This window comes from Salvia splendens, chromosome 12 (genome assembly GCF_004379255.2).
Source record: "Salvia splendens isolate huo1 chromosome 12, SspV2, whole genome shotgun sequence".
NCBI lineage: Eukaryota > Viridiplantae > Streptophyta > Magnoliopsida > Lamiales > Lamiaceae > Salvia > Salvia splendens.
In genome coordinates, this window is record NC_056043.1 from 11,427,856 (window position 1) to 11,455,832 (window position 27,977).

A 27,977-nucleotide genomic window follows, 5' to 3' on the forward strand; every position below is an offset into this window, starting at 1 on the left:
GAGGAGTGATTTTGTTTTACTTTTTTAAATTAATGCACTTTTTAATTTGTGTACTTTTTTTTAAATTATTGTACTTTTTTTTAAAATTAATGTACTTTTTAAGTTTTAATATTATTATTCGAATTTTCCGTATTTGTCTCGTAAATTAAATTCCGTATGTTGATACGAGTGTAAATTAAATTATATAATTGTTATTAGTGATGTGGATAGGTAGTGTGAAGGCTATGTGAGGGCTATTTAATGTCCAGTTGATGTGGCAAGCTGATGTGGCAGGAGAATTGTAATGCTGATGATGTGGCAATGTAAAGGCTATGTGAGGGCTATTTGACGTCCAGTCTTACTGGAGATGCTCTCAGCTCCCTTTTTTCTTTTGCGAGAGGCCTTGATGGTTCTATGTCGGTGACTTCGTAGTCGTCGACATTGATCCCAGACAATTGATTTGGTTGTCGTCAATTGATATGACAGGTCGTATATAGCTTGATGTCCTGATTCTTACTCCCTCCGTCCCCCAATTTGAGTCACTCTTTGACTCGGCACGAGTTTTAAGGAAAAGTTTGAATGTGTGGTGTAATAAATGGAGTTAGGTAGTGAAATGTGGGGCCCCTTTGACTTTTGGTGTAATGAAGGGTAATTTTGATGTCCAAAAATGGTAAGTGGGAAGAGTGACTCTTATTGGGGGACGGCCCAAAATGGAAAAGAGTGACTCAAATTGGGGGACGGAGGGAGTATATAATTAAGCCGATTAAAAGATTCAATCTTAAATCGTTTTTGGGATTCCTTGCTTGGCTGAAAATTCCTACAAGTAAAGGATGTTAGGAATGATGGAGCCAGAAAAATTATGTTTGGGCCTCGGAAAAATTCTAAACCGAGTTGAATTTTATCTTGCGTAAATAGTTTTTAAGATTAGAGAAGTGTAGGTTCATTATTTTAGGAAGATGAAACTATCAACAGTCTGAGAAAGTTTTCTAAAAAGTGATTCGTTTACCTATATTTATAAGTAACAATAATAATATATAATCAAAATTAAACTTCAAAATCTAATATATCGGAAAAATACATACAAAAAAGGGAAAATATTAAGTAAAAATGAATAAATAACAAAAATGAAAACAACCCAATTTTAGTTCATCCCAATGTTCAATAATCAATGCATATATATCAATCAACATGAACACAATTGTACTCGCTCATACGCTCCTTGAGAAGTTTATTGAGAAACTTATTTTTACGTTTACCCCGGGCCATTAACTATTTATTTTACCCTTTTTTGAGTTCTTTTTACCCAATATTGATTTTCTTATTTTATTGTTGAAAAAGTACATAAAAAAAAGCCTAATAAACGGTTCAATGGTTTTACTACTAATATGTTGGAACCCCTAGTAATGGCTTTAAATTTGCATTACATTTTTTCTGGCTTCTAATCCCATGATACATTATGGTTACATAAATTTGCATTTTAACCATATTTTAAATCCCCCTTTTCTCTTTTTTTTTTAATTTTTTTGAATCAAATGTCACAAATATCCAAGTAATATTATGGTTAGAGCATCTCCAATGGCGGACGTCCGGTCGGACATCCGCGACGGGCGACCGGGACGTTCGCCATTGTGGCGTGGAAGGTAGGATACGGACGTCCCGTAAGGACGTCGGATGTCCTCGGACGTGCGGGCGACGGGCGGGCGGACGTCCGGGTCGGACGTCCGGTATTAATTTTTTTTAAAAAAAACTCTATATATATGGCTCGTTGCCCGTCGTTTCATTCACACCACTTGTGTTAACAAGTTTCTCTCTTCTTTTACTACAAATTTCATTTCTACTTAATGGAGAACGACAGAACCTCCCCCGGCACGAACGAGTCGCTGACTCCGACGTTTCCCGCCGAACTGGAGGGAAACTCTAGCGGAAATGCGACAATGGTTCCGGCAATGTCGGGGATGGATGGAATGGGTAGGATGGGTGGTATGGGTGGGATGGGTGGTATGATGCCCAGGGCAGCGGTGATGGGGGGCATGACCCCAAATATGATGGGGATGGGGATGGGGGGCATGACCCCAAATATGATGGGGATGGGTGGGATGATGTCGGGGATGATGCAGACCATGCCTGGTGGAGGGGGTGGCAGGGGCCCTGAACCACTAGCGGACGATGTCTATCGCCCGGTTATCGATATGCTGTCTACTGATACCCCCTCCAGTTTTGTTCCGGAGACTCAGTTCACCGGCGTGGAAACTTTCTCTTTTGAGGAGTTGGGGCTATCTCCAATCAGGGAGACTCCCGATGATATGGGGACAGCGGCAAAGGGCAGGTGCAAGGGCCGTGGCAGGGGCAAGGGCAAGGGGAAAGCCACGGGCTCTTCCTCGCGAACGGTGGATGAGGAGGAGGATGATGAGGAGACGGGAAAGCGGACGGTCTGGAGCGTGTGGGAAAACGTCGCGCTTTCGAAGGCTTTGTAACGACCCGCTAAAACGATATTATTAGAAACAATAGTGTTGGCGTAATTATACCTATATAAGTGACTTTTTTGCGTAATTAATTTCAAACTACGATAGAAGGTTGTTTACGATAGAGTGTCGTTGTTGTTTCTAACGTCAGCCAAGTATATAATATATATATATATATGTGCAATAAAAGAATCGAGACCCATAATCAAAGTTTTAATGTCTTATACATCCAGCAAAAGTCCAAAAGCGTTTTTTTTACAACGAGTTCGATGCTAGATTAGAATAAGAAAATGATTTCGGATATCACAAGAGTCGTGCCGGGATGGACTCGCGCCGGACAGCCGTACCGAGTGCCGGGCAGCACCGGGACAACCCGTCTTCTGTCCTCCGGGTCTTGCTCGATCACCACTTTTTGCACTCCCGATACCTACACGAAAGGATAGACCACGTATCAAATACACTTTCGACATTAAATCAAGACGACAAGTGGATAAGAACCGCATCACATCAAGCACGTTTTCCTAAGGCCGCATTTATTACTCGTCGCATCAAAACGAAAAGACGTGAATTTTTGTTTTTAGTGGAAAAAAAAAGTCCATAACTTTTGGACATTATACCTCCACGTATGGATCAAGTTTTAACCATGTAAATCATGCACCTTTCTTCCCTATAAATACCACACTATATGATCCTCTACTTTTTGTTCCTTCACAAAATTCTCTAACCAAAATTTTATCAAAATGAGGATGCATATAAGTGTTTGAAGAAGAGAAGTTCAATTTCCTACTCACTATCCTTCTTCTCCTCCTCTCCTCAAGGTAATTCCTCCTAATAACTATTTTGCTACATAGCCATTTTCATACCACATTCAAACATGAACACTTAGAATTTTCACATACCAAATACCATCTTCTTATATGCCGTGAACGTAGGAAAAGCATTCATGCTTATAAACAAAATTTCTTGAACAAACTTCCTTAAGCAAAGAGCCAAGAACCATGATTATATATATATATATGTATATATATATATATATATATATATATATATATATATTTTAAGCAATCAAGATCTATGAATTTTGATAACCATGGAAATAACGTTGAGCTCGAGATAGTAGAACTTAGCTTTTAGTGAACTTAGGAGAACACCGGGCTGCCCGAATGGTGCCGCTGCTGCTGTCTGCGGCAGCCACGCACATCTTGCTGCCCTCTCGGCAGCCATACACGCACACACGCTGCTGCTACTGCTGTCAGACGGTGGCAGCCTTTCACGCCAAACCCCTGTCGCCGCTGCCCCTCAACGCACCAGCTGCCAGCGAAGCTCCGGCGGCTGCAACATCACATCCGGAATGACCCCGCTGCCCCACCCCACGACGGCAGCTGGGCTCACACGCCGGCGAGCCCGATTAAGCGACGGGGCTGCCGGACCTGTTTTGGAAGAACTGAAGTGAAAGATGAAGGGGAAGCATGTGTATGTACATGTATGTGCGTGTGTGTGTTAAAGAGAAAGAGAAAAATGAGAAAAGAGAGATGTACCTGGTGGTCGACGACGCAGCTGCGTGAGAGGGAGCGGACAGTGGGAGTACGAGCAGCAGCGTGACCTGCTGACAGCGGTGAGGTGGGCGGCGTGCAGCCGGCGGTGCGAGCGTCGTTCGCCGGCGACGCAATGACCGGCCGAGCCCCAGTGAACGAAGAAGAATGAGAGAGAGTGAGAGATCGGTGAGAGAGAAAGAGGGGAGAAGAAAGAGGCGAGACAAATCATAATTTGGGATGGTGAATATAGGGTTCACAGCTTTGAATTTTTGGGACTTGGGCTCTTGTTGGGCCAAAACTTTAATATTTTTGTTTGGGCTTCATTAAATCTTTTCTTTGGGCCGAGAAGGGAAAGGAAATGAGAGAGGTTTAGCTATTCAATTTAATTGATGGTTTGATAGTGGTTTCCAAATAATTTTGAATGGTTCGGTTTGATTAATTAATTAATCTCATGATTAATTATTTTTCTTTTCTAATCTTTAGAGTCAATTAATATTGATCTCTTGATGAATTTCTTATGAATAAGTAAAAAAAATGTGCTTAATGAGTTTTTATTTTTTTCCAAGTAATTAAAGTCTCTAAATTATTTAGAGTGCCGAAATCTTGAATCGAATGAACTTTCTTTTAATCTAAACCCTGAACGTAGGATGCATACCTCATGTAGGATCATTGCATACCATCTTTTATGAATGCTCTTACGACTAATTGAATTAATACCCTCTTTCAAGAAGGGCGTGTTCAAGGAGTTGATTTTCGAAACCGAGCTTGAGAAGGGTATTTTTGGAAGCATCGAGGTGGGCTTTATATCCAACACATTAAGTGTGGATAAAATTATCAAATATATGAAATAATTTTTGTTTGATAAAATCGCACTTACTTTCTTTTCAAATGTTATCATGCCATAAATGATTTGTTTTATGATGCCTATCTGTTTGGCTATGCCAAAAGAATGAACAAATCGAATTCGGACTCCAATAGGACCAAGATCCTATTCAAGTTAGTGTACACAAAGGAATGGACAGTGTGTCATCGTAAGGGTTGGCCGGTCAATGTGATCGTGGAAGGTGGCCACCTTCCCGACACACTATGAATTATCAGATATGGCGGATTACAAGAATGAACTTAGTCTGATCAGACAAACTTTATGAAAACGAACTTAGTAAGCTCGGGCCTTTAGGAAAATAAAAACCCTGTGTGTTACTGCTATGGCATGATGACAATGACTTTTTATTTATATGTGTAACTTTCGGCAATGTGTTCACTGAGTACCCTGTACTCAGCCCTGTATGTATTTATAAATGTGCAGGTTGAGCTGATGATGAAATGGTGGCTGAGTGGAGTTGGTGGTTGTCTCACATCTTTTGTAGAATTTTCGGTGGCATATGTCTTCACATATATTGCCGTGTTTTAAAACTTCTTCCGTTGTGCCTCGTTGTAATAATTTGTACTTAATAGGTCACAAGGACAATACTTTGTTTTGAGATGACGCTTCGCAAACTCTCTTTTGGATTGTATAATCCTTCATATTGTCTTATGAACCTTTTCTGTCTTATCAAGAAGTGTTTGATGCTCCATTATCCGTTTCCCCTTTCTATCCCCTCTTCTTATTCCCCTTCCCAAGTCACGTTTCCCTAAGCATTGCTATCCTTAGCGAGGCGCGGTCGTGACAGAGTGGTATCAGAGCTAAGGTTTTCCGCTCTGAAATCGTGAGTCTTCCTTCGCAACGAAAAGTCTAGACTTATTCCTCTAGATTAAACTAACAGACCAACCAAAACTCAGCACCAGTTTCATCGCACTCAACCTGGAGAAAGGTAAATTATTCTTTCTAGTGGGACGTTCCTTTCAAAAGTACAATAGTGGAGGTAATAAAAGAAGTGATATCTCGAGTCGAGACGCAATACTTTGTAACATAGTAGACGCCACCGAGGCGTGCGGCTTCGGCCGAGTGTAACCCTTTCTTTCACAGAAGAAGTATTTTTGTACATACTTGTTATACTTTCTCTCTTGTTTACCGTTTCAGTAAAACTTCTCGTGTAGATGAATCAGCGTCGGACTGCTCGTAAGCAAGTCACGCCCCAGGCTATTGCGGACAATGCGATACTTGCTTACCGATCCTACAGGCCTCGTCCCGAGACAAGCATAATGAGGATTTTATATAAGTTCTACGAGTTGTGGGAGGAAGCCCACAAACACGGTATCTCCGGACTTGATGGCATACGACATTTGATTCCCTTACTACCAGATGATTGGGAGATATGGACGACCAGGTTATCAGAAGATTACATCTATCGTCGGCCCGACACTTTAGAAGATGAGGGAGACTTCCCAGGTTTCATATCTGCCATTTTCCAACAGTACGCGGAGTATCAGAATGTCCCGCCAGCCTCCCCAGACATTCAGGCGTCACACCCACCCCAATGGGACACTCCTGCTCACTTCACTGTCGAGTCTTATGGCCAGTATCATCATGAGGCTGGACCTTCACACAGACAAGAGATGGACCTGCCCCCGGGTTTTGATCAACCCCAAGGAGTACGTCAGTTCCCTGGCCAGGAGCATGACCCCACATGGCGAGGCAAGGCCCCCATGGCAGCTGCCCCGGACGACGATGAGGAGCCGACGGAGTACCCTGCTGATGACGAGACAACACCCCAGATGAGGAGCTCCTACGAGTACCAACAGTTTCCAGAGGTGCCTGATCGAGTACCCCTCCTACCTCTTGCTGAGGAGATTCGTGACGACATACATCAGATGTCAGCAGAGCTACGAGTCCGTCTCAACGCCCTCAGGGCAGAGCTGGAGGATTTTTTTGTCCCTGATGTTGCGATGCCTCTTCCTGTACCCGAAGAGTTGCCAGGAGCGGCCGAGGATCACACGGTCGAGATCAGCAGTGACTCGGATCACGGAGATGATTTTGAGGGAAGTTCTGGGTTGAGCTCACTAGATTCCGGTGAAGATCTGTAGAGTAGTGATAGTTCGTGTGTCGTCAGCAACTGACCCTTTATGAGGCAGTCCTGATGCTAGTTTTTTTTTTCCTTTCTTTTTTCCTTCTCTTGCAGTCCCCTTTTGGCGACGTGAAAACTGTTTCACTCTTCAGTTTCACGATCTCTTCATCTTTTGACCGTGTAGAAATTTGGGACTTTTGGTTGTTATGCATAAGGAGTCAGCTTTGTACAGAAAGACCTCCCTAGAGGCAATTTTGGTTTGATGTGTATATATATGTATATATATCTATCTGCAATGCTTTATGCTTACAAATCAGGTTTACTTGTGAAGTTTCCTTATGCTCCCTTATTGTTCATCCTCAAATATAATCATATCTGGGAACCCACAGTGTGATCTTGATTGTATGAGTTTTCGAATGCAAGTACCTTATTTTATTTTTATTTTTATTATTATTATTATTATTTTCTTCTTTCTTTTCCAAGAGGAATGCCACCTAGAAGGGCTGGACGTCCTAGAGGACAAGGGAGGGGGCGCGGTGGAAGAATGCTCCCAATTGATGAAGGAAATCAAGAGGAGTGGAGCGACGACACACCTCCACCTCCACCTCCACCTCCACCACCACATCCACCTCCGCCACCACTGGTACAGGTTCAGATACCTGAGCGAAGGATTGAAGAAGTCTTTCTCCGGCAGAACCCACCAGTCTTTAACGGATTGGGCGGCCCGGTCGAGGCTGAGACCTGGATTCGCGCTATAGAACGCATATTCAACTTCCTGCACTGCACAGACACAGAGCGCATGACATGCGTGTCTTTCCAGTTGGCCGGGTCGGCCGACTTCTGGTGGGAGGCACGTAGGAAGACCATGACCTCGGACCAACTGGCGGATTTGACATGGGAACAGTTCAAGGCAGGAATATACGATAAATATATTCCCAAGAGTTACATAAAGAAGAAAAAAATGGAATTTTATCACCTTAAACAAGCAAGGATGTCAGTTACTGAGTATGATAGAGTTTTCTGCGACATGTCTCGATATGCCCCGGAACAAGTCGATACTGATGAGAAGATGGCGGAGAAATTTTGTGCCGGTTTAAGACATGAGATTAGGATGACGCTAGCTAGCCACGGGGGATTGTCCTACTCGGAATCCCTCAGCAGAGCTTTGGACATAGAGGCAGCAATGCCCAACGAGAGGAACACCCAGACTGCAGCCCAGGGACCCCCGCAGCTGCATCCCCAAAGATTCAAAGAAAAGCGCAAATGGGATGGTAACCGAGGCCCTCAGGAACAGAAACGGCCATGGCAACCACAATCTCGCCCCCAGGACTTTGGAAGACCAAATGCCCCAACAGGAGGATATCAGTCAAATCTAAGGCCGTGTTTCAAATGCAACAAAGTACACACGGGGATCTGCAGAGCAGGGACAGACATTTGCTTCGTGTGTGGCAAGAGTGGTCACTTTGCTAGAAACTGCCCTAACAAATTTCCCGGAATAGGGGCAAGGTCGAATCAATCAGCACAGCGCCCACAGCTGCGAGCAATACAAATGCAACCTTGGCAGCCCCTGCAGCTACCTCCTCCACCGCAGCAACAACAAGCTTTACGACCGGGACTCCCATCACAGGCCCGCGCCTATGCTCTGAGACAGAAGAAGCCAGAAAGGGACCAAGGAAATCTAGCAGGTATGGCCATGCTCCTCGATGTGCCTATTATTCTCTTATTTGATACTGGTGCGTCGCACTCCTTCATATCAGCACTCTGCGTAGATTCCTTAGACCTCCCCACGGAACAAACTGAACATAAAATTAGGGTGTCTTCGCCAGTCGGGGGAATAGTCGAAATTGACCGTTTTTGCTCAAACATAGAGATTTTCTTTGGAGGACATAAGTTGTTAGCTAACAACTTGAACATTATGTCGATGTGGGACATCGACATAATCCTTGGAATGGATTGGCTAGCTGAGAATTTCGCCACCATCCTATGCAAACAACGACAAATTTCTTTCCACCCTCCAGGGAAAGAACCCACGAACTTTCACGGGATCACAATGGGTAAGCGGAAATCCATAATCTCTGCACTACAAGCTGCAACGCTTGTACGAAAAGGCTACCCAGCCTACCTTGTATACCTGAACGAGGAGAAGAAAGAAGAAAAGAAAATTGAAGATGTAGTAGTGGCGCGTGAGTTTCCAGATGTGTTTCCCGACAATTTACCTGGCTTACCCCCAAATAGGCAACTGGAATTCACCATTGATCTTGAACCCGGATCCGTTCCAGTGTCAAAAGCCCCGTATCGAATGGCTCCAAAGGAATTAGAAGAACTCAAGCTCCAACTTCAAGAACTTATGGACCTAGGTTTCATCAGACCTAGTGTCTCGCCGTGGGGAGCACCAGTACTTTTTGTGAAAAAGAAAGATGGGACGCTGAGAATGTGCATCGATTATCGAGAGTTGAACAAGTTGACCCTCAAGAACAAATATCCGTTGCCAAGAATTGATGACTCGTTCGACCAACTTCAAGGGGCGAGTGTATTTTCAAAGATGGATTTAGAATCCGGCTACCACCAACTGAAGATTCGAGAAGACGACATACCAAAGACGGATTTTCGAACACGGTATGGCCACTACGAGTTTGTGGTGATGCCCTTCGGCTTGACCAATGCACCTGCAGTATTCATAGATCTCATGAACAGGGTATTCCACCCCTACCTTGACAAGTTTGTATTATTCTTTATAGACGACGTGCTCATCTACTCAAAGAACAAGAAGGAACACGAAGAACACTTGCGGACCACCTTGGAAACACTGAGGGCTGAGAAGTTGTACGCCAAATTCAGTAAGTGTGAGTTTTGGCTCAATGAGGTGAACTTTCTCGGTCATGTGGTGACGGCTGAAGGAATCCAGGTGGATCCAGCAAAAGTAGAGGCTGTGCAGAATTGGAAACCTCCTACCACACCCAACGAAATACGAAGCTTCTTGGGACTGGCAGGTTACTATAGAAGATTTATTGAGGGTTTCTCTAAGATTGCAAGACCAATGACACAACAACTCAAGAAGGGCATCAAAATTTCGTGGACCCCCGAATGTGAAGAAAGCTTTAAGTTACTGAAGAAAAAAATTTACCACCGCGCCAGTTCTAGCTATCCCAGAGCCGGGGATAGGTTATGTAGTTTACACCGATGCGTCAAGAAATGGACTTGGTTGCGTCCTCATGCAGAATGGGAAAGTGATAGCATATGCATCACGACAGCTCAGACCGCACGAACTAAAGTATCCCACCCATGATTTGGAGTTAGCCGCGGTAGTACACGCCCTAAAGATTTGGAGGCACTACCTTTACGGAATTCGGTGTGAATTTTTCACGGACCACAAAAGCCTCAAGTATATCTTCGAGCAGAAGGACTTAAACATGAGATAGAGGAGATGGTTGGAACTAGTGAAGGACTTCGATTGTGGCATTAACTACCATCCCGGCGAGGCCAACGTGGTGGCTGATGCCCTAAGCCGAAAGACGCATAACGTTGCAGCCATCTTCACCCACGAAGAGAAACTTCTGCAGGAATTCAACAAACTCAACATGGAGATGGTGAGTGCCCCAGAAACGGTAGAAGCAAGGATAGCCACTCTAGTGGTGGAGCCAGATTTAAGAGAGCGCATCATCACAGCACAGGGGAAAGACGAGAACCTGGAAAGGATACGAGCAAAGGTGAGAACCAACGGACATGAGAACTACCACGAGGAAGCAGACAACGCTCCCACTTTTGGAGAAAGACTGTGTGTGCCTAAGGATGAGAAGCTGAGGAATGAGATCATGAGTGAGGCACATGACACGCCTTACACCGCACACCCTGGGAGTACCAAGATGTATCAAGACCTGAAAAGGAAGTTCTGGTGGGACGGCATGAAAAGATGTATAGCATCATTTGTGGAGAGATGTTTGGTTTGTCAACAAGTTAAAGCACTGCATCAGCGACCGTATGGGAAGCTACAACCCTTAGAAATTCCCGAATGGAAATGGGAGCACATAACTATGGATTTTGTGACAGGTCTGCCAAAGACTAAGCGAGGGAACACCGCCATCTGGGTGATCGTGGACCGTCTTATGAAGAGTGCCCATTTCCTGCCGGTTTCAATCACCCTTGGATCCGAGAAGTTATCACAACTTTATGTATGGGAAATTGTACGTCTACATGGTATTCCGGCCTCAATCACGTCCGATCGCGATGCTAAATTCACTTCAAAATTTTGGAGGAGCTTACAAGCAGAACTAGGCACGAAACTAAACTTCAGTACTGCTTTTCATCCACAGTCTGATGGACAGTCGGAAAGAACAATTCAAACTCTTGAAGATATGCTCCGAGCAGTCGTGCTCGACAGGGGAGGAAGTTGGGAGGCAATACTACCCCTAATAGAATTTGCCTACAACAACAACTATCAGGCGACCACGGGTATGGCACCTTACGAAGCATTATACGGGAGAAAGTGTAGATCGCCATTGTATTGGGACGAAGTCGGTGAAAGAAAGATGTTGGGCCCCGAAGTGGTCAATGAGATGGTCGAAATCGTGCGACAAATCAAAGAAAGGATCAAGGAAGCACAAGATCGGCAGAAGTCATACGCAGATGCTCGTCGGACCGACCTGCAGTTCAGCATAGGAGACAAAGTCTTCTTGAAGGTATCTCCTTCTAAGGGGATCATGCGTTTTGGTGTCAAAGGAAAGCTTAGTCCCAGTTTCATTGGACCCTACGAAATCCTAGAAGAAGTTGGACCAGTGGCGTATCGTTTGGCGCTGCCACCAAGTTTTGGAAATGTGCATAATGTTTTCCACGTTTCACAGCTACGGAAGTACGTGTTCGACCCGAAGCACGTGATCCACCATAAATAAGTGATGTTAAATCCGGACTTGAGTTACGAAGAGAAGCCCGAAGCAATCTTAGACCGAAAAGTGCAACAACTGAGGAACAAATCTATCACTTCAGTGAAGGTATTGTGGAGGCACCATGGATACGAGGAGGCCACGTGGGAATTGGAGGACAAGATGAAAGAAAAATACCCGGACCTGTTTGAATAGACCATCGCAAATTTCGGGACGAAATTTCTTTTAAGGGAGATAGTATGTAACGACCTGCTAAAACGATATTATTAGAAACAATAGTGTTGGCGTAATTATACCTATATAAGTGACTTTTTTGCGTAATTAATTTCAAACTACGATAGAAGGTTGTTTACGATAGAGTGTCGTTGTTGTTTCTAACGTCAGCCAAGTATATAATATATATATATATATATATATATATATGTGCAATAAAAGAATCGAGACCCATAATCAAAGTTTTAATGTCTTATACATCCAGCAAAAGTCCAAAAGCGTTTTTTTTACAACGAGTTCGATGCTAGATTAGAATAAGAAAACGATTTCGGACATCACAAGAGTCGTGCCGGGATGGACTCGCGCCGGACAGCCGTGCCGAGTGCCGGGCAGCACCGGGACAACCCGTCTTCTGTCCTCCGGGTCTTGCTCGATCACCACTTTTTGCACTCCCGATACCTACACGAAAGGATAGACCACGTATCAAATACACTTTCGACATTAAATCAAGACGACAAGTGGATAAGAACCGCATCACATCAAGCACGTTTTCCTAAGGCCGCATTTATTACTCGTCGCATCAAAACGAAAAGACGTGAATTTTTGTTTTTAGTGGAAAAAAAAAGTCCATAACTTTTGGACATTATACCTCCACGTATGGATCAAGTTTTAACCATGTAAATCATGCACCTTTCTTCCCTATAAATACCACACTATATCATCCTCTACTTTTTGTTCCTTCACAAAATTCTCTAACCAAAATTTTATCAAAATGAGGATGCATATAAGTGTTTGAAGAAGAGGAGTTCAATTTCCTACTCACTATCCTTCTTCTCCTCCTCTCCTCAAGGTAATTCCTCCTAATAACTATTTTGCTACATAGCCATTTTCATACCACATTCAAACATGAACACTTAGAATTTTCACATACCAAATTCCATCTTCTTATATGCCGTGAACGTAGGAAAAGCATTCCTGCTTATAAACAAAATTTCTTGAACAAACTTCCTTAAGCAAAGAGCCAAGAACCATGATTATATATATATATATGTATATATATATATATATATATTTTAAGCAATCAAGATCTTTGATAACCATGGAAATAACGTTGAGCTCGAGATAGTAGAACTTAGCTTTTAGTGAACTTAGGAGAACACCGGGCTGCCCGAACGGTGCCGCTGCTGCTGTCTGCGGCAGCCACGCACACCTTGCTGCCCTCTCGGCAGCCACACACGCACACACGCTGCTGCTACTGCTGTCAGACGGTGGCAGCCTTTCACGCCAAACCCCTGTCGCCACTGCCCCTCAACGCACCAGCTGCCAGCAAAGCTCCGGCGGCTGCAACATCGCATCCGGAATGACCCCGCTGCCCCACCCCACGACGGCAGCTGGGCTCACACGCCGGCGAGCCCGATTAAGCGACGGGGCTGCCGGACCTGTTTTGGAAGAACTGAAGTGAAAGATGAAGGGGAAAGCATGTGTATGTACATGTATGTGCGTGTGTGTGTTAAAGAGAAAGAGAAAAATGAGAAAAGAGAGATGTACCTGGTGGTCGACGACGCAGCTGCGTGAGAGGGAGCGGACGGTGGGAGTACGAGCAGCAGCGTGACCTGCTGACAGCGGTGAGGTGGGCGGCGTGCAGCCGGCGGTGCGAGCGTCGTTCGCCGGCGACGCAATGACCGGCCGAGCCCCGGTGAACGAAGAAGAACGAGAGAGAGTGAGAGATCGGTGAGAGAGAAAGAGGCGAGACAAATCATAATTTGGGATGGTGAATATAGGGTTCACAGCTTTTGAATTTTTGGGACTTGGGCTCTTGTTGGGCCAAAACTTTAATATTTTTGTTTGGGCTTCATTAAATGAGAGAGGTTTAGCTATTCAATTTAATTGATGGTTTGATAGTGGTTTCCAAATAATTTTGAATGGTTCGGTTTGATTAAATAATTAATCTCACGATTAATTATTTTTCTTTTCTAATCTTTAGAGTCAATTAATATTGATCTCTTGATGAATTTCTTATGAATAACTAAAAAAAATGTGCTTAATGAGTTTTTATTTTTTTCCAAGTAATTAAAGTCTCTAAATTATTTAGAGTGCCGAAATCTTGAATCGAACGAACTTTCTTTTAATCTAAACCCTGAACGTAGGATGCATACCTCATGTAGGATCATTGCATACCATCTTTTATGAATGTTCTTACGACTAATTGAATTAATACCCTCTTTCAAGAAGGGCGTGTTCAAGGAGTTGATTTTCGAAACCGAGCTTGAGAAGGGTATTTTTGGAAGCATCGAGGTGGGCTTTATATCCAACACATTAAGTGTGGATAAATTATCAAATATATGAAATAATTTTTGTTTGATAAAATCGCACTTACTTTCTTTTCAAATGTTATCATGCCATAAATGATTTGTTTTATGATGCCTATCTGTTTGGCTATGCCAAAAGAATGAACAAATCGAATTCGGACTCCAATAGGACCAAGATCCTATTCGAGTTAGTGTGCACAAAGGAATGGACCGTGTGTCATCGTAAGGGTTGGCCGGTCAATGTGATCGTGGAAGGTGGCCACCTTCCCGACACACTATGAATTATCAGATATGGCGGATTACAAGAATGAACTTAGTCTGATCAGACAAACTTTATGAAAATGAACTTAGTAAGCTCGGGCCTTTAGGAAAAAAAAACCCCGTGTGTTACTGCTATGGCATGATGACAATGACTTTTTATTTATATGTGTAACTTTCGGCAATGTGTTCACTGAGTACCCTGTACTCAGCCCTGTATGTATTTATAAATGTGCAGGTTGAGCTGATGATGAAATGGTGGCTGAGTGGAGTTGGTGGTTGTCTCACATCTTTTGTAGGATTTTCGGTGGCATATGTCTTCACACATATCGCCGTGTTTTGAAACTTCTTCCTTTGTGCCTCGTTGTAATAATTTGTACTAAATAGGTCACAAGGACAATACTTTGTTTTGAGATGACGCTTCGCAAACTCTCTTTTGGATTGTATAATCCTTCATATTGTCTTATGAACCTTTTCTGTCTTATCAAGAAGTGTTTGATGCTCCATTATCCGTATCCCCTTTCTATCCCCTCTTCTTATTCCCCTTCCCTAGTCACGTTTCCCCAAGCATTGCTATCCTTAGCGAGGCGCGGTCGTGACAGGCTTGGGTTTCAATAGTCGAGGATCCCTATGTGGGTGCTAACCAGCATATTGACAAACTGTGGCATCGCGTCGCTGAAGCCTAGCTCACACACAAACCGGCTGGGCGCGAAGAGTCGCGTTCCCGAACAATGCCAGAAACAGTGGGAGCGGTTGAGGCCTAAGCTTAGTCGATTTGCCAGCCTCTACCAAAACAATCTCCGCCAGGCAACCAGCGGTATGTCCGAGGAGGATGTGAAGAACCGTGCCCTGGCGCAGTACCCCGACGGATCATTGAAGTTCAAAGATTTCGACCAGTGGGAGTCCTATCTCGTGGTGAAGGATTCCCAAAAGTTTTGTGGGGGTGTCGAATCGGGCTGGCAGAAGCGGACGAAGATCAACTCTTCCGGTGAATACAGCAGCAATGCTGGTTCGCACGAGCTCCCAGAAGCCAAGGAAGTGTCCCCGCTACCTCAATCAGACTCCCGTCGGCGTCGTCGCCCGATTGGGCAAAAGGATGCGCAGCGGAAGGCTAGGGGAAGCAGCAGCGGGTCGTTCGAGGTCCAATCGGAGGCCCCTGCTCCCCAAGAAGAGTACGACCGTCTCGCCCGCGCGCAGATAACGACTAGCTTGGTCCGAACCATGCATAGATGACATAGCACGACAGATCCTGTGTACAAAAGGATGTTGAAGGATGTCATCGATGGATGTCGGCGCGATTTGAGCATGCCACCCATTGGAGATGATGGCGCCGAGATTAGCGGCGGGGACGACGGGGGCGGCACGGGCGACGGCGAGGGCGGCACGGACGACGAGGAGTGAGCCGAGTCAAAAATTTTATTATGTAATTTTTTCTTTTTTTTATGTAATTTTTTTCTTTTTTATTATGTAAAATTTATGTGCCCACTTAAATTTAGTTATTGTCTATCGTACTTTGTGAATAAATTAATATGAAAAGTATAAATGTATAGTAATCCGTATTTCACTAAAAGATATTCATAGTTTAATATATTCCCTTGACAAAAACATATCAGTGGAATTCAAAATAGTTATTTTTAATCACGAAATTGTCATTCCACTGTTAGAAACACATTGCAACATATAATCAAACCATTCATAGAATACAACTACGGCAAAATACAATTAAACTGCACGTAAAAGGCATATTGCTTTTGTTGAAAAGTAGAATGTGGAAAATAAAAAACGGTAAAAGCTTTATGGACTATATTGTATTAAACTTGAATTTTTAATTTTTTCTCAATGGTTACACAACTTTTTATAGGCTCTAATTCTAGCTATACATTGAAAATATATTCTAATTCCATAAATATCTTCTTTACTTGATTTTCCATAATTTTTAATTGATTTCCTTTATTATTCTTGTCATAACTTCATCTCTTGCCTTCTTGTTCTCCAATTAATTGATTTCCTTATTCCAACACTCTCACTCAAGTTGAGTATCGAGTTTTTCGACACTTAACTTGCACGATCTTTAATTTGATAAATAGTTTATACTCGTATTTAAGAGTTCTTCAATTTCCATTGATGGTTTATGCTCGTATCATAGAGTTATTGAAAGTTTAAACTCGTTTCAAGGAGTTCTTCAATTTTTTTTCATTGAAGGTTTAGGCTCTTATCAATAAGCTCTCCATTCATCATTGAAAGTTTATACTCATTTCATGGAGTTCTTCAATTTTTTGTTGACGGTTTTAACTCGTGTCAAGGAGCTCTTCAATTTTTTGTTGGCAGTTTTAACTCGTGTCAAGGAGCCAATCTAGACATTTTTAACTCGTATTTAAGATCTATCTTAGATAGTTTTTACATATCTAAGAGTCATCTTAGATAGTTTTAGCTCGTATCCAGAAGCCATCTAAGACAGTTTTTGCTCGTATACAGGAGCCATCTTAGACAGTTTTGACTCTTGTCGAGGAGCTAATCTAGACAGTTTTTGCTCATATCTAGGAGCCTACACAAGCTTTTCCAACCGGTGAGAATTCTCCTGTCAGTCCTTCAATCCGGTTTCTGATTCTTCAACAGCCAACGCTTCGCGGCCATTGTGCATCCCCCATCTCTGGATCTTCTCCCATTTAGTTTAAGAAGGTCTCATCTTCTCTTATTGGCTTTGGCCTTTTCCGGGTTATTCCTTTAACATCGTCTTTTGGCAACAAGTTCTCAACGTCCCCTCGACGACATCCCATTCCCACCAAATCTTCACAGCGACTATGTGGCAACACTCTCTCTCCCACTCACCGCGCAAATGTTGGCTGCTCCGCCTTCGTCCTCAGCAATTCTCTCCTTGATTTGGAGATTGAATTGTTTGGCAGTGGTTGATATCTCCCCTTAGCCAAATGTTTCATCCATTATAACGTGAGTTCACATCCTCTCACGGCTGCCACCTCTTCAGTAGTAGATTCTCCTTTCTCGGTTGCTTCTTCTTGTCCAGACCATTTCTGCCTGAAGCTATCTTCTCTGGCATAGGCGTTCCTCCAATCATCTTGAATAATTATCCGGTTGGGGCTAACCTCTCCCCTTCGACTGGATAATTCTTCGACTGCTTTGTCTCCTTACCCGAATGCCCTGCTGTTGGTCATGGCAAGCTTCTCACAGGCCATTCCGGCGGTATCAAATAGGTCTTCTTTGGACTTCACGACCACCATAGATTTGGAGAGGAGTTGTTCGGTCGCATTCTTCCTCACCCCCTCGGCCGGACAAACCATGAACTTCTTCTTATCTTGATTGGTGTTGTTTTTCTTTTTGGCTACAGTCAGCCTTGTTCAGCAGTAACCAGTAGTATCCATCCAATTTGCAATCTTTAATTGTTCTTTGTCCTTCAACCGGTCACCAGGAAGCAGGCAGCAACCTCTCCAATCCACCGTCCGACCACCGTGAGCTCTTCTCGATGGGATACTTCATTCTCTGTGGCCATCTTCTCGGCATCCTTCAAGGCGCCCATCTTTGGGCTCTCAATCTCTACGGCGGGTAATCGATTCGCCACTTCTGCCAGCGCCCGCCAGCCTTACTTCTCGCCGCTGCCAACTCCACTATGGTCGGTTGTCCGTAGAGCAGCAGCCTCGTCATCGCCGACGTCTACTCATCGCTGTTCGGGTTCCACCTCTGTTGTCATCGCCATGGTGGGGCTTCGCCGTTGACATGCATTCGAAATTTAACCGCCGAGAACTCACTGTAGTCGTCTCGGTCCAGCCAAGCACCACTGTCGTTTACAACGCCCCACCGCCAGCATCGGATGCGGTCACTGCCGTTGCCGCCGTTTCCGACGGTTCTTGTTATGCCATCACTTTGTTAGTGAAGAACTTCCTGTTGGGTAGAGTTTCAACCTCTTGCTAATCACAGAGCCTCCTCTTAAAATTGATGTTTTTCCGATATGGTTTTTGGGTGTTTTTTTTGCTATAGAGACAGATCGGTCCATGATCGAACCTGCTCTGATACCATGTTGAAAAGTAAAATGTGGAAAATAAAAAACGCTAAAATCTTTATGGACTACATTGTATTAAACTTGAATTTTTAATTTTTTCTCAATGGATACACAACCTTTTATAGGATCTAATTCTAGCCATACATGGAAAATATATTCGAATTCCATAAATATGTTCTTCACTTGATTTTTCACAATCTTTAATTGATTTCCTTTATTATTCTTGTCATAACTTCATCTCTTGCCTTCTTGTTCTCCAATTAATTGATTTCCTTATTACAATAGCTTTTCTTTTCTTTTGCATATTAATTCCATTGCCCCACATCAATCCATGTTAGGTCAAAATAAAGTAATATTCAATACAAATTATTTTTGTCCATTGAGAAACTCTATTATATTGATGAATGAAGTTCTCAAACGTTTAGAAAAATCACCTAATTTGAATGTGACTAAAAAGGAGGTATGTAACAACTTTGGCAGGCACCTAGCTTTTTGTTTAATTAATTCATCAAGAAAATTAGGTTTTCGGCTGTAACAAGGTATAGATTAAAACAAATACAATGACAGGATAAAAAATAGCAAGACCTACTATTTGAGGTTTAGTTTTATACAGGATATTTTTAACAACCCTTGTCTCTACTAAAATTTTTGACAATCGTAAATTCGTAATCATTGATTAATAATTAATTACTTGCAAAAATCCAAGATTTATTGTATAGTTACCTTTCCTGTCTTGAGATCTGTCTATTTATATTATAATGTAATAATTATATATATATATATATATATATATATATATATATAGGTTAAAGATCAAGATATAACTAATTTTAGGTGTATAACTAGAGAACAAATCTCAGCCATCCAAATAAATGGAACAAATATGATTTATTTTAATAATATAAAATAGGCCAAGGGTATTTTTGGAAATTATATTATGAAATTTAAATCAAATTACACAGCCCAGTTCAGCAACGAGCCGGAGAAGTGCGACAAGGCCAAGACTGCCAGCTCCTCCGCCGACCTCCTCCGAGTATGGAAGCTCGACTCCACCCAGGGCGTCGTAAAGTACGTCGACCAAGCCGAGGGATACCTCCGCCAGTACGGCGCCCCCAAATCCACCCTCGCCGCCGCTGAAGACAAACCCGCTGCTGAGACCGAAATTCCTTCGGGCGGCGACATGAAGAAGCCGGAGGAGAGTGGCGAGGTTGGGGACTACGCGAAGAAGGCGGAGGAGCTGCTCGTCGGAACCGGTGAGAAGAGCGGGGCGGAGGTTGGGGACCGAAATTTCAATGTTGTTGATTTCATTTTTCAAGCACTGTGTGTTATTTGCCACAATTTATGGAATTCGATTTTGACTGAAATGACATTTAATTATAGTTCTATTTTGCGTTTGGATGGATACTATAATTGTGGAGAATTGGATGTGTAGCCATGCATGTTTGTTTTTTGAATAAGCTTAATACTTTGGAAATTTTGAATGATCTTAAATTTGGGATAACTCTATAAAAATATGGATAAATTCCCACATCACTATTAGCATTATTTTACTTCACTATTTTTTACAAAACACATCACTCTTAGCATTATTTTACTTCACTGTTGTTTACAAAACACATCACACTTAGCATGATTTTACTTCACTATTGTTTACAAAACACATCACTCTTAGCATGATCTTACTTCACTATTGTTTAAAAAACACATCACTCTTAGCATTATTTTACTTCACTGTTGTTTACAAAACACATCACTCTTAGCATGATTTTACTTCACTATTGTTTACAAAACACATCACTCTTAGCATGATCTTACTTCACTGTCGTTTACAAAACACATCACTCTTAGCATTATCTTACTTCACTGTTGTTTACAAGACACATCACTCTTAGCATTATTTTACTTCACTGTTGTTTACAAAACACATCACTCTTAGCATTATTTTACTTCACTGTTGTTTACAAAACACATCACTCTTAGCATGATCTTACTTCACTGTTGTGTACAAAACACATCACTATTAGCATGATCTTACTTCACTGTTGTTTACAAAACACATCACTATTAGCATGATCTTACTTCACTGTTGTTTACAAAACACATCACTATTAGCATGATCTTACTTCACTGTTGTTTACAAAACACATCACTCTTAGCATTATTTTACTTCACTGTTGTTTACAAAACACATCACTCTTAGCATTATTTTACTTCACTATTGTTTACAAAACACATCACTCTTAGCATTATTTTACTTCACTATTGTTTACAAAACACATCACTCTTAGCATGATTTTACTTCATATTTGTTTACAAAACACATCACTCTTAGCACGATATTACTTCACTGTTGTTTACAAGACACATCACTATTAGCATGATTTTACTTCACTGTTGTTTACAAGACACATCACTATTGGCATTATTTTACTTCATTGTTGTTTACAAAACACATCACTCTTAGCATGATCTTACTTCACTGTTGTTTACTAAACACATCACTCTTAGCATGATCTTAGTTCACTGTTGTTTACAAAACACATCACTCTTAGCATGATATTACTTCACTGTTGTTTAGTGTAACATCCCAAACTTTTGTGACTTCTTTTTATATAATTGGAATTTTGGGGAATTCTGAAACGTTTGATTCTATGTGATTAAGTGCTTTGTGTGAAAAAAATTGACGTGGTTATTGTGGAATGACGAGCTTGAGATTTATGTTATTCCAATGTGGGGAAATAATTAATAGGATCATGCATTTATTCTTTCTGAAGTCAATTCATTGAAAAATTCGGCCCTCCCAAATTATTGAAATAGTACTTCTTTTTGTGGATTTAATTAATTGTTTTGGGACATTATTCCAAATTAAATCCAAACCAATGGACCTTAAATTACACTACATGAAATTCGAACTCCATCCTTTTATCCTTGGGAGTTTCGAAAATCTCCAATATGAGACTGGATTATTTTTCATTTGATTTAATTGGTGCTTTATTGACTCTCTTCTTTTAAATTAAATCCAACTAAATCATGCCACATATTATTTCTTCACCCAAAATAAATAGAGAGTTGGAACATTTCCTTGGCTATTTTAGCCTAATAATTTTCGCCTCCTCCAATAAAATATGGAGGATATTTTATTAGTTCTTATTTTGTGGAACCCCCTTTTATTCAAATAAATTCCCATGTCTAATTAATTGGGGATGTGAATATTTTCCTTCTATTTTTCCTCCATATCACACGCCCCTTTGCATTATTTTTCCTTGTGGGAATTTAATTAATTGTTGCCTATGTTATGGGAGCCTTTTTCCTATAAAGAAATTACTTAATTTAAATCCTATTTTGGTTTAATTGGGGATTTAAATAATTTCCTGGTACAATTTCTCCTTAAATTTTCGGCCCCCTCCTATTATTTCCTACTTCGAGATTTAATTTAATTGTTCCCTTGCATTCATTATTTTTGTTTCCTAAATTATGAATATATTCTCTCCAAGTAAATATTGCTATATTTCCTTGTAATTAAATCAGTAAATTTTGGAATTAATCCCCTAAAAATACACGCCTACTTTGTGATCTAGTTGTGGGATTTTTATTTAATTTATTCCTCCCACAATTTAATTATTACTTGGGTGTGAATTAAACCTAGTACATAAAATAGAATAAATCCTAACCCTAGCCACTATTTTCACACGCCTCCCTCTCCCTCATTCTCTCCTCACACGTTTTCCCTCTCCTCTCCACTCTCCCATCTCCAAAAATCTTCCATTCAAGCTTATTCTTGCATCCATTGAAAGTACCTTCGAGAGTTTCCGACGTATCGCTTCGTTCTTCTCTTCTACCGATTGGTTTTTGTAAAGGAAGGTATAATTGCACACTTTTTCTTCTCCTTCTCTTTTGAACCATGTTTTGAGTCCTACGTGCATGTAGAGAGTGTAGGTTTGATAGATTGCAAGTTTTAACGGGAGGGAAATTGTGTGTTCGTAAGAACTTGTTTGATTTTTACGTTGTTGATTGGAATCATGTGTATTGGATCGAAATATTTGTGAATAATATGAGGTTGTATGCAAATATGTGTATGAAGAATGTGTAAGCATGATTATGTGTTTTCGAGCATGAAAAATCGGTGGTTGTGTTGTGGAAGTTTAAAAACCCTAATCCCGAATTTGAACCAGAAATCTGTGATGCACGACCAGTGACTTATGATCTGTATTCGACCCATCAAACGAACGAATTTTGCTACGAAATTTTTATTAAGTAAACTTCAAGGTGTTTTCTGTGTCTCGTGTAAATTTCAGCCTGTTTTATCGAAAAATGAATTTTTAATAAATTTTTGGAGTTGACTGCGCAAATCTGCCAGAAACGTGAGTTCTTGCCATGAATGTTTCGTTTTCTGTTTGACTGACCAAATGACCTCCGATTGATGTGATTCTTGAACTATATGAAAATTTGAAGTGTCTTCTGAGTCGTGTTAAATCTTCAGCCTTTTTGGGCATCGGATGAATTTATGGTGAATTTTTCAAATGAACTACGCAATACTATCGGAAATTGTATGCTACGACCCGAGAGTTCAATATGTGATATGAATGACTAAATAACGTGATTTCGGTGTGAAAATTTTCATGTATGAACTTGAATGTGTATTCTGTATTGTGACCAAAATTTAGCTTCTTTTGAGGTCGGGTGAATTTATGGTGATTTTTTACAAAATGGTCGCGCAGTTCTGCCAGTTTTCTGCCTTGTTAAAATATCTCTTATTTTCAAGTCTAAAAGTATTGTATGATGCATGTATGTCCAAGGAACGTGTCTAAATGATGTGATCACGTGTGATAAATTGAAATGTGTTACGATGTGTTCTCCCATCTTTGTGACGTATGTTGGGTCGGGGATTTGAGAAAAACGACGAGAGAATCGATAGGACATGCATAGTAATATGTTGTTGGGGGAAACTAATTGTGTTGTCTTTGACGAGGGTGTTGTGTAGTCGTGAACTCGAGGATCGAGAGTTGCTAAGTGGGTTGTGAATTGCTAAGAGAACGAGGTGGGCTTTCTTTTCAAACCTCTTTACTTTTCCGAAAAATATTATGTGGAGATATAAGGGTGGTTTAACTGTTATGTCATGCCATGTTGTTTTTGTATGAGATTGTGTGCCTGATGCCTAGTTCGTATGAGTTTACTCCGTTAGGCTATATGGTTGTGTTGTGAAACGAATTCGGGTCCGAGTAGGGCCGTAAACCCTATCGGGCTGTGTACACTGGTGGGATCGTGAGCCGTCCTTGCAAGTCGGCCGGTCTCATGGGCGAATAGTGTGGTCACACTTTCGTCGCACTGCGATTGTGATTGTTGGATTGATGTGAAAAGTAGGGAGATAAATTGTCTGGCCAGACTTGAATATTTTTGTGTTTCTCGTGATATTTTCCTACTACATATAACTCGAGATCACTGGTATGGATGACATAACTATTATTAAAATATTTTCGGCATGAGCCCATTGAGTACAACAAGTACTCAGCCCTGCATATTATTTTCTTATGTGTAGGTTGAGCGGGATGTTGCGGTGGATGTTGAGCTGGCTTAAGTACTTAGGATGCGTTGTGTCGTCATACATAGGCGTCGTCCTTGACTCTCCTTAAACCGTATTTTTTTCCGCTGCTATAATTTGAACCATGACTCAAGACTTAATCTTTCCTTTACGTTTTGTGTGTGAACATGTATGGTGGTGATGAGTTTTAAACAAGTGTTTACGTTGTCTTTTTAAAATTTATTCTTCGCGATTTAAGTTAAGTATTTGTTCAACTTTAGTTAGTTGATGTATTCCTTAAGTCAAATTTTTCCCGTTGTCCTTTTAAAAGTATTTTATCTTATGCCTTTTCGAAAAAAAATTTAACCTTAAAATCTTTAAACTGAGTTGTTTTCTTTTCTTTAAGTTAATTAAGATGTTCTTTTTAAATTGTTGTCCATGCATGTCGGTCACGATCGCCGCGTTGTGGTACCCCTTTGTATGGGCGGTCGTGACAGAGTGGTATCAGAGCTTTGTTCTTTCGCTCTGTTCCGAGAGTCTTCTTTCACTTTAAGTCTAAGTTAGTGAACCCTTATTTGACTAGAAGTGTCACGAAGGCTCAACATTCAAAGCATCACGCTCAACCGATGAAAGTGAGGTATGTTTAAATTGTTGAAAGTATGGAAGATTGATGCATGAAAATGTATGATGATATGATATGACGTTGACAAGTTACGCATGTGAATGAATGATATGCATAAGGATGAGTTGTAATGGAATGATTATATGAGCATGATCGGTATGATAATTTAAGCATGCATTATGTGCGTAAATATGATGTTGTAATAGCATGATTGCGTGGAATACAAGTATGATTGACATGATAATTAAGACATGTATTGTATATACAAAGGTGATATCGATATGGTATGAATACGTGTGAGCATGAACTTAGTGATGTTGCTAAATGTGTATAATTCGCGAAAATATTACCACGATAGCATGCAAAGATATGAAACGTTAAGACAACGACAAATTTTCAAACTACGCGACAAACTTATGAACTTTTTCGAACAAACAATAATACTTTTGGTGTTTTAAAAGAAACTTTCGTCTTCACATAGATGGTGCGAACGAAACGAACCGCGCTTAAGAGCAGTCAGTATAGTGCCAGAATGCGACAAGCGATATACGAATACGACCACTATGAGAGAGAGGAAGGCAAAGCCTTGAGAGAGGTTGTTGCCCGTTTTGAGACCCTATGGCGAGATGTCTGCGGGTACCATGTAACGGCCTATGGTGGCATAAGGAGACTAATTGAGTTGATGCCCGACAATTGGGAGCCTTGGATGGAAACAACAGCCAGTCGGTTCACGTGGTACGAACCAAGAAACCAGATGATGGCTGGCGACATGAAGGGTTTTCTAAAGGCCTTAACGTGTGCTTTGATTGACTCACGTTCCGAGCGACCACCGTCGACACAAGAAGGAAAAGATGAAACGGTATGGGAAGACAAAGACGTGATCGAGGTTAAACCCACGGCAGAAAGAGAAGCCGTATCACAAGAAGGCATGGTTCCGGGTTTTGAGGATGATTATGTGGAAGATAGCATGGATATCGAAGAAGCCCTCCGCATGGTCGACGAGTATCACGTAGAAGAGGAAGAGGACCCGGAAGAGGAAGAAGACCCGGAAGAGGATCTAAACACTAGATAGATGAGTGATGTTGTTTCTTTTTTCTCCTTAAGTTGTTAAGACGATGGAAGTAGTACCTTTTTGTTTTCCGATCGAATGCTATGTCTTTCTTTTCCCACGTTGTTTATGGAAGCTTCCCTTTTCACGTGCTTTTAAGTACTTGTGTTTTTATCGTATCGTACGCGTGCATGAAAGCGATGATGTTTTATTAACGATGTACTCACAACGGTGCTAACCTGTCTTTTAGATCAACATGCCCCCAAGACGTAGACGTGGTCAGCATGTGGGGAACAATGTGGGGGAACAGACGGAAGGAAGTGTCGGGAATCTGCCCCCGCCTCCACCACCACCTCTACCCCAACCAAACGAAAGGGAGTACATCAAAGCCTTTCGGAAAGAGAACCCACCCAAGTTCGATGGATTGGGAGAGCCCCCGAAGGCGGAGGCATGGGTACGCGACATTGAGCGTGTCTTTGAGTTTATGGGATGCACGGACAGAGAACGCCTGGCCTGCGTGACGTATCAGCTGACAGGACCCGCTGACTTTTGGTGGGAAACGAAGAAGAGAACTATGGACCCCGCTCGCCGTGAGGCGCTTACTTGGGAGGAGTTTAAGGAAGAAGTTTACAATAAGTATGTTCCCATGAGTTACCGGCGGGCGAAGGTAGTGGAGTTCCACACCTTAAAACAAGGAAGTATGACGGTCACGGAGTACGACCGCGCCTTATGTGAGATGACTCGTTATGCGCCAGAATTGGTGGATACAGACGAGAAGATGGCCGCAAAGTTCCGTTCCGGCCTTAGGCCAGAGATAAGGGTAGCGGTGGCTAGTCGCAGGGGAATTCCTTATTCCGAGGTATTGGGCTGTGCCTTAGATGTGGAGGAAGCACTGCCCAAGAATGAGAGGACAACAAACCCTACCCCATCTGCACCCCAAGCGAACTTTAGAGACAAGAGGAAATGGGAGGGAAACCGAGCTCCTTTTGACAACAAGAGGCGTTTCTCCACTTTTCGGCAACCGCAGAATCATGGGCGCCAAATTGTGCCACATCAGAGGGGAAACCCGCAGAGAACACCCTACTGTAATCGGTGCTCCAAGCATCATGTTGGGGAGTGCCGAGTTGGAGGCATTCGGTGTTATGCCTGCGGTGGAAACGGGCACATGTCTCGAGAGTGCCCAAACAACAACAAAGGTGGAGTGAAGAATGGGTAAGGACAGAGACCACCACAGCAGCCTCAACCAATCCGACAAGTGGCCCCACAGCAAGCAAGGGCATATGCACTCAAAGGGAATCAAGGGCAGGAACCCCAAGCCAGCAAGGGCAAAGAGAATTTGGCAGGTATGAGAAAGCTCCAACAACTGCCTATTATTGTGCTGTTTCATACGGGTGCTTCGCATTCTTTTATTTCCATGTCATGTGTGAATGCCTTAGAACTCCCTACTGCAATGCTTGAATCGAATTTGAATGTATCTTCACCGGTTGGAGGATTGATTGACATTGTGAGAACTTGCTCGAACATAGAGTTTGTGTTAGGAGAATTAGGAGTAGTGGCCCAGCTTTTGCACGTTATGCCTTTGGAGAATGTAGACATAATCTTGGGAATGGATTGGCTTACCGAGAACCACGCAACGATTTACTGTAAAGAGAGGCAGATTTCTTTTCAAGCCCCGGGCGAAGAGCCGGCTATCTTGTATGGGATCTCCATGAACAGACGAACCTCCATAATCTCTGCTTTGCAAGCAACTACGATGATAAGGAAAGGGCGTCCGGCATATCTGGTGTACTTGAATGGGGAGGAAAAGAAGGAGTTGAAAGTGGAAGACGTGGCAGTAGTGCGAGATTTTCCCGATGTGTTTCCAGAAGCTTGCCAGGACCGCCACCCGACAGACAAGTGTAGTTCACTATTGATTTGGAACCAGGGTCGGCGCCAGTATCAAAGGCGCCATACCGAATGGCCCCTAAGGAGTTGGCCGAGTTGAAGGTTCAGTTGCAGGAACTGTTAGACTTGGGTTTCATTCGACCCAGTGTGTCACCATGGGGAGCGCCAGTTTTGTTCGTTAAGAAGAAGGATAGAACGATGAGGATGTACATCGACTATCGTGAGCTTAACAAGATGACTTTAAAGAATAAGTACCCACTGCCAAGGATTGACGACTTGTTTAACCAACTTCGAGGAGCGGGCGTATTCTCAAAA

At 42.1% G+C, this 27,977-nt stretch overlaps 1 protein-coding gene and 2 long non-coding RNA genes across 3 annotated transcripts; 1 reads left to right on the forward strand and 2 right to left on the reverse strand.

The window, feature by feature from the left end:
• Nucleotides 1-2,643: 2,643 nt before the first annotated feature.
• LOC121757987 lies at nt 2,644-4,190 on the reverse strand. Its single transcript, XR_006041296.1, has 2 exons — nt 3,980-4,190; nt 2,644-3,871 (listed from the first exon to the last, which is right to left on the reverse strand). It is a non-coding gene; the product is annotated as an uncharacterized LOC121757987 (long non-coding RNA).
• Nucleotides 4,191-12,222: 8,032 nt separating this feature from the next.
• On the reverse strand, nt 12,223-13,756 carry LOC121757356. The gene is made up of 2 exons (XR_006041248.1): nt 13,560-13,756; nt 12,223-13,450 (listed from the first exon to the last, which is right to left on the reverse strand). It is a non-coding gene; the product is annotated as an uncharacterized LOC121757356 (long non-coding RNA).
• Nucleotides 13,757-26,034: 12,278 nt separating this feature from the next.
• LOC121757538 lies at nt 26,035-27,127 on the forward strand. Its single transcript, XM_042153066.1, has 2 exons — nt 26,035-26,637; nt 26,996-27,127. Exons 1-2 carry the CDS (start codon nt 26,035-26,037, stop codon nt 27,125-27,127), a joined length of 735 nt encoding a protein of 244 aa, XP_042009000.1.
• Nucleotides 27,128-27,977: the final 850 nt, after the last annotated feature.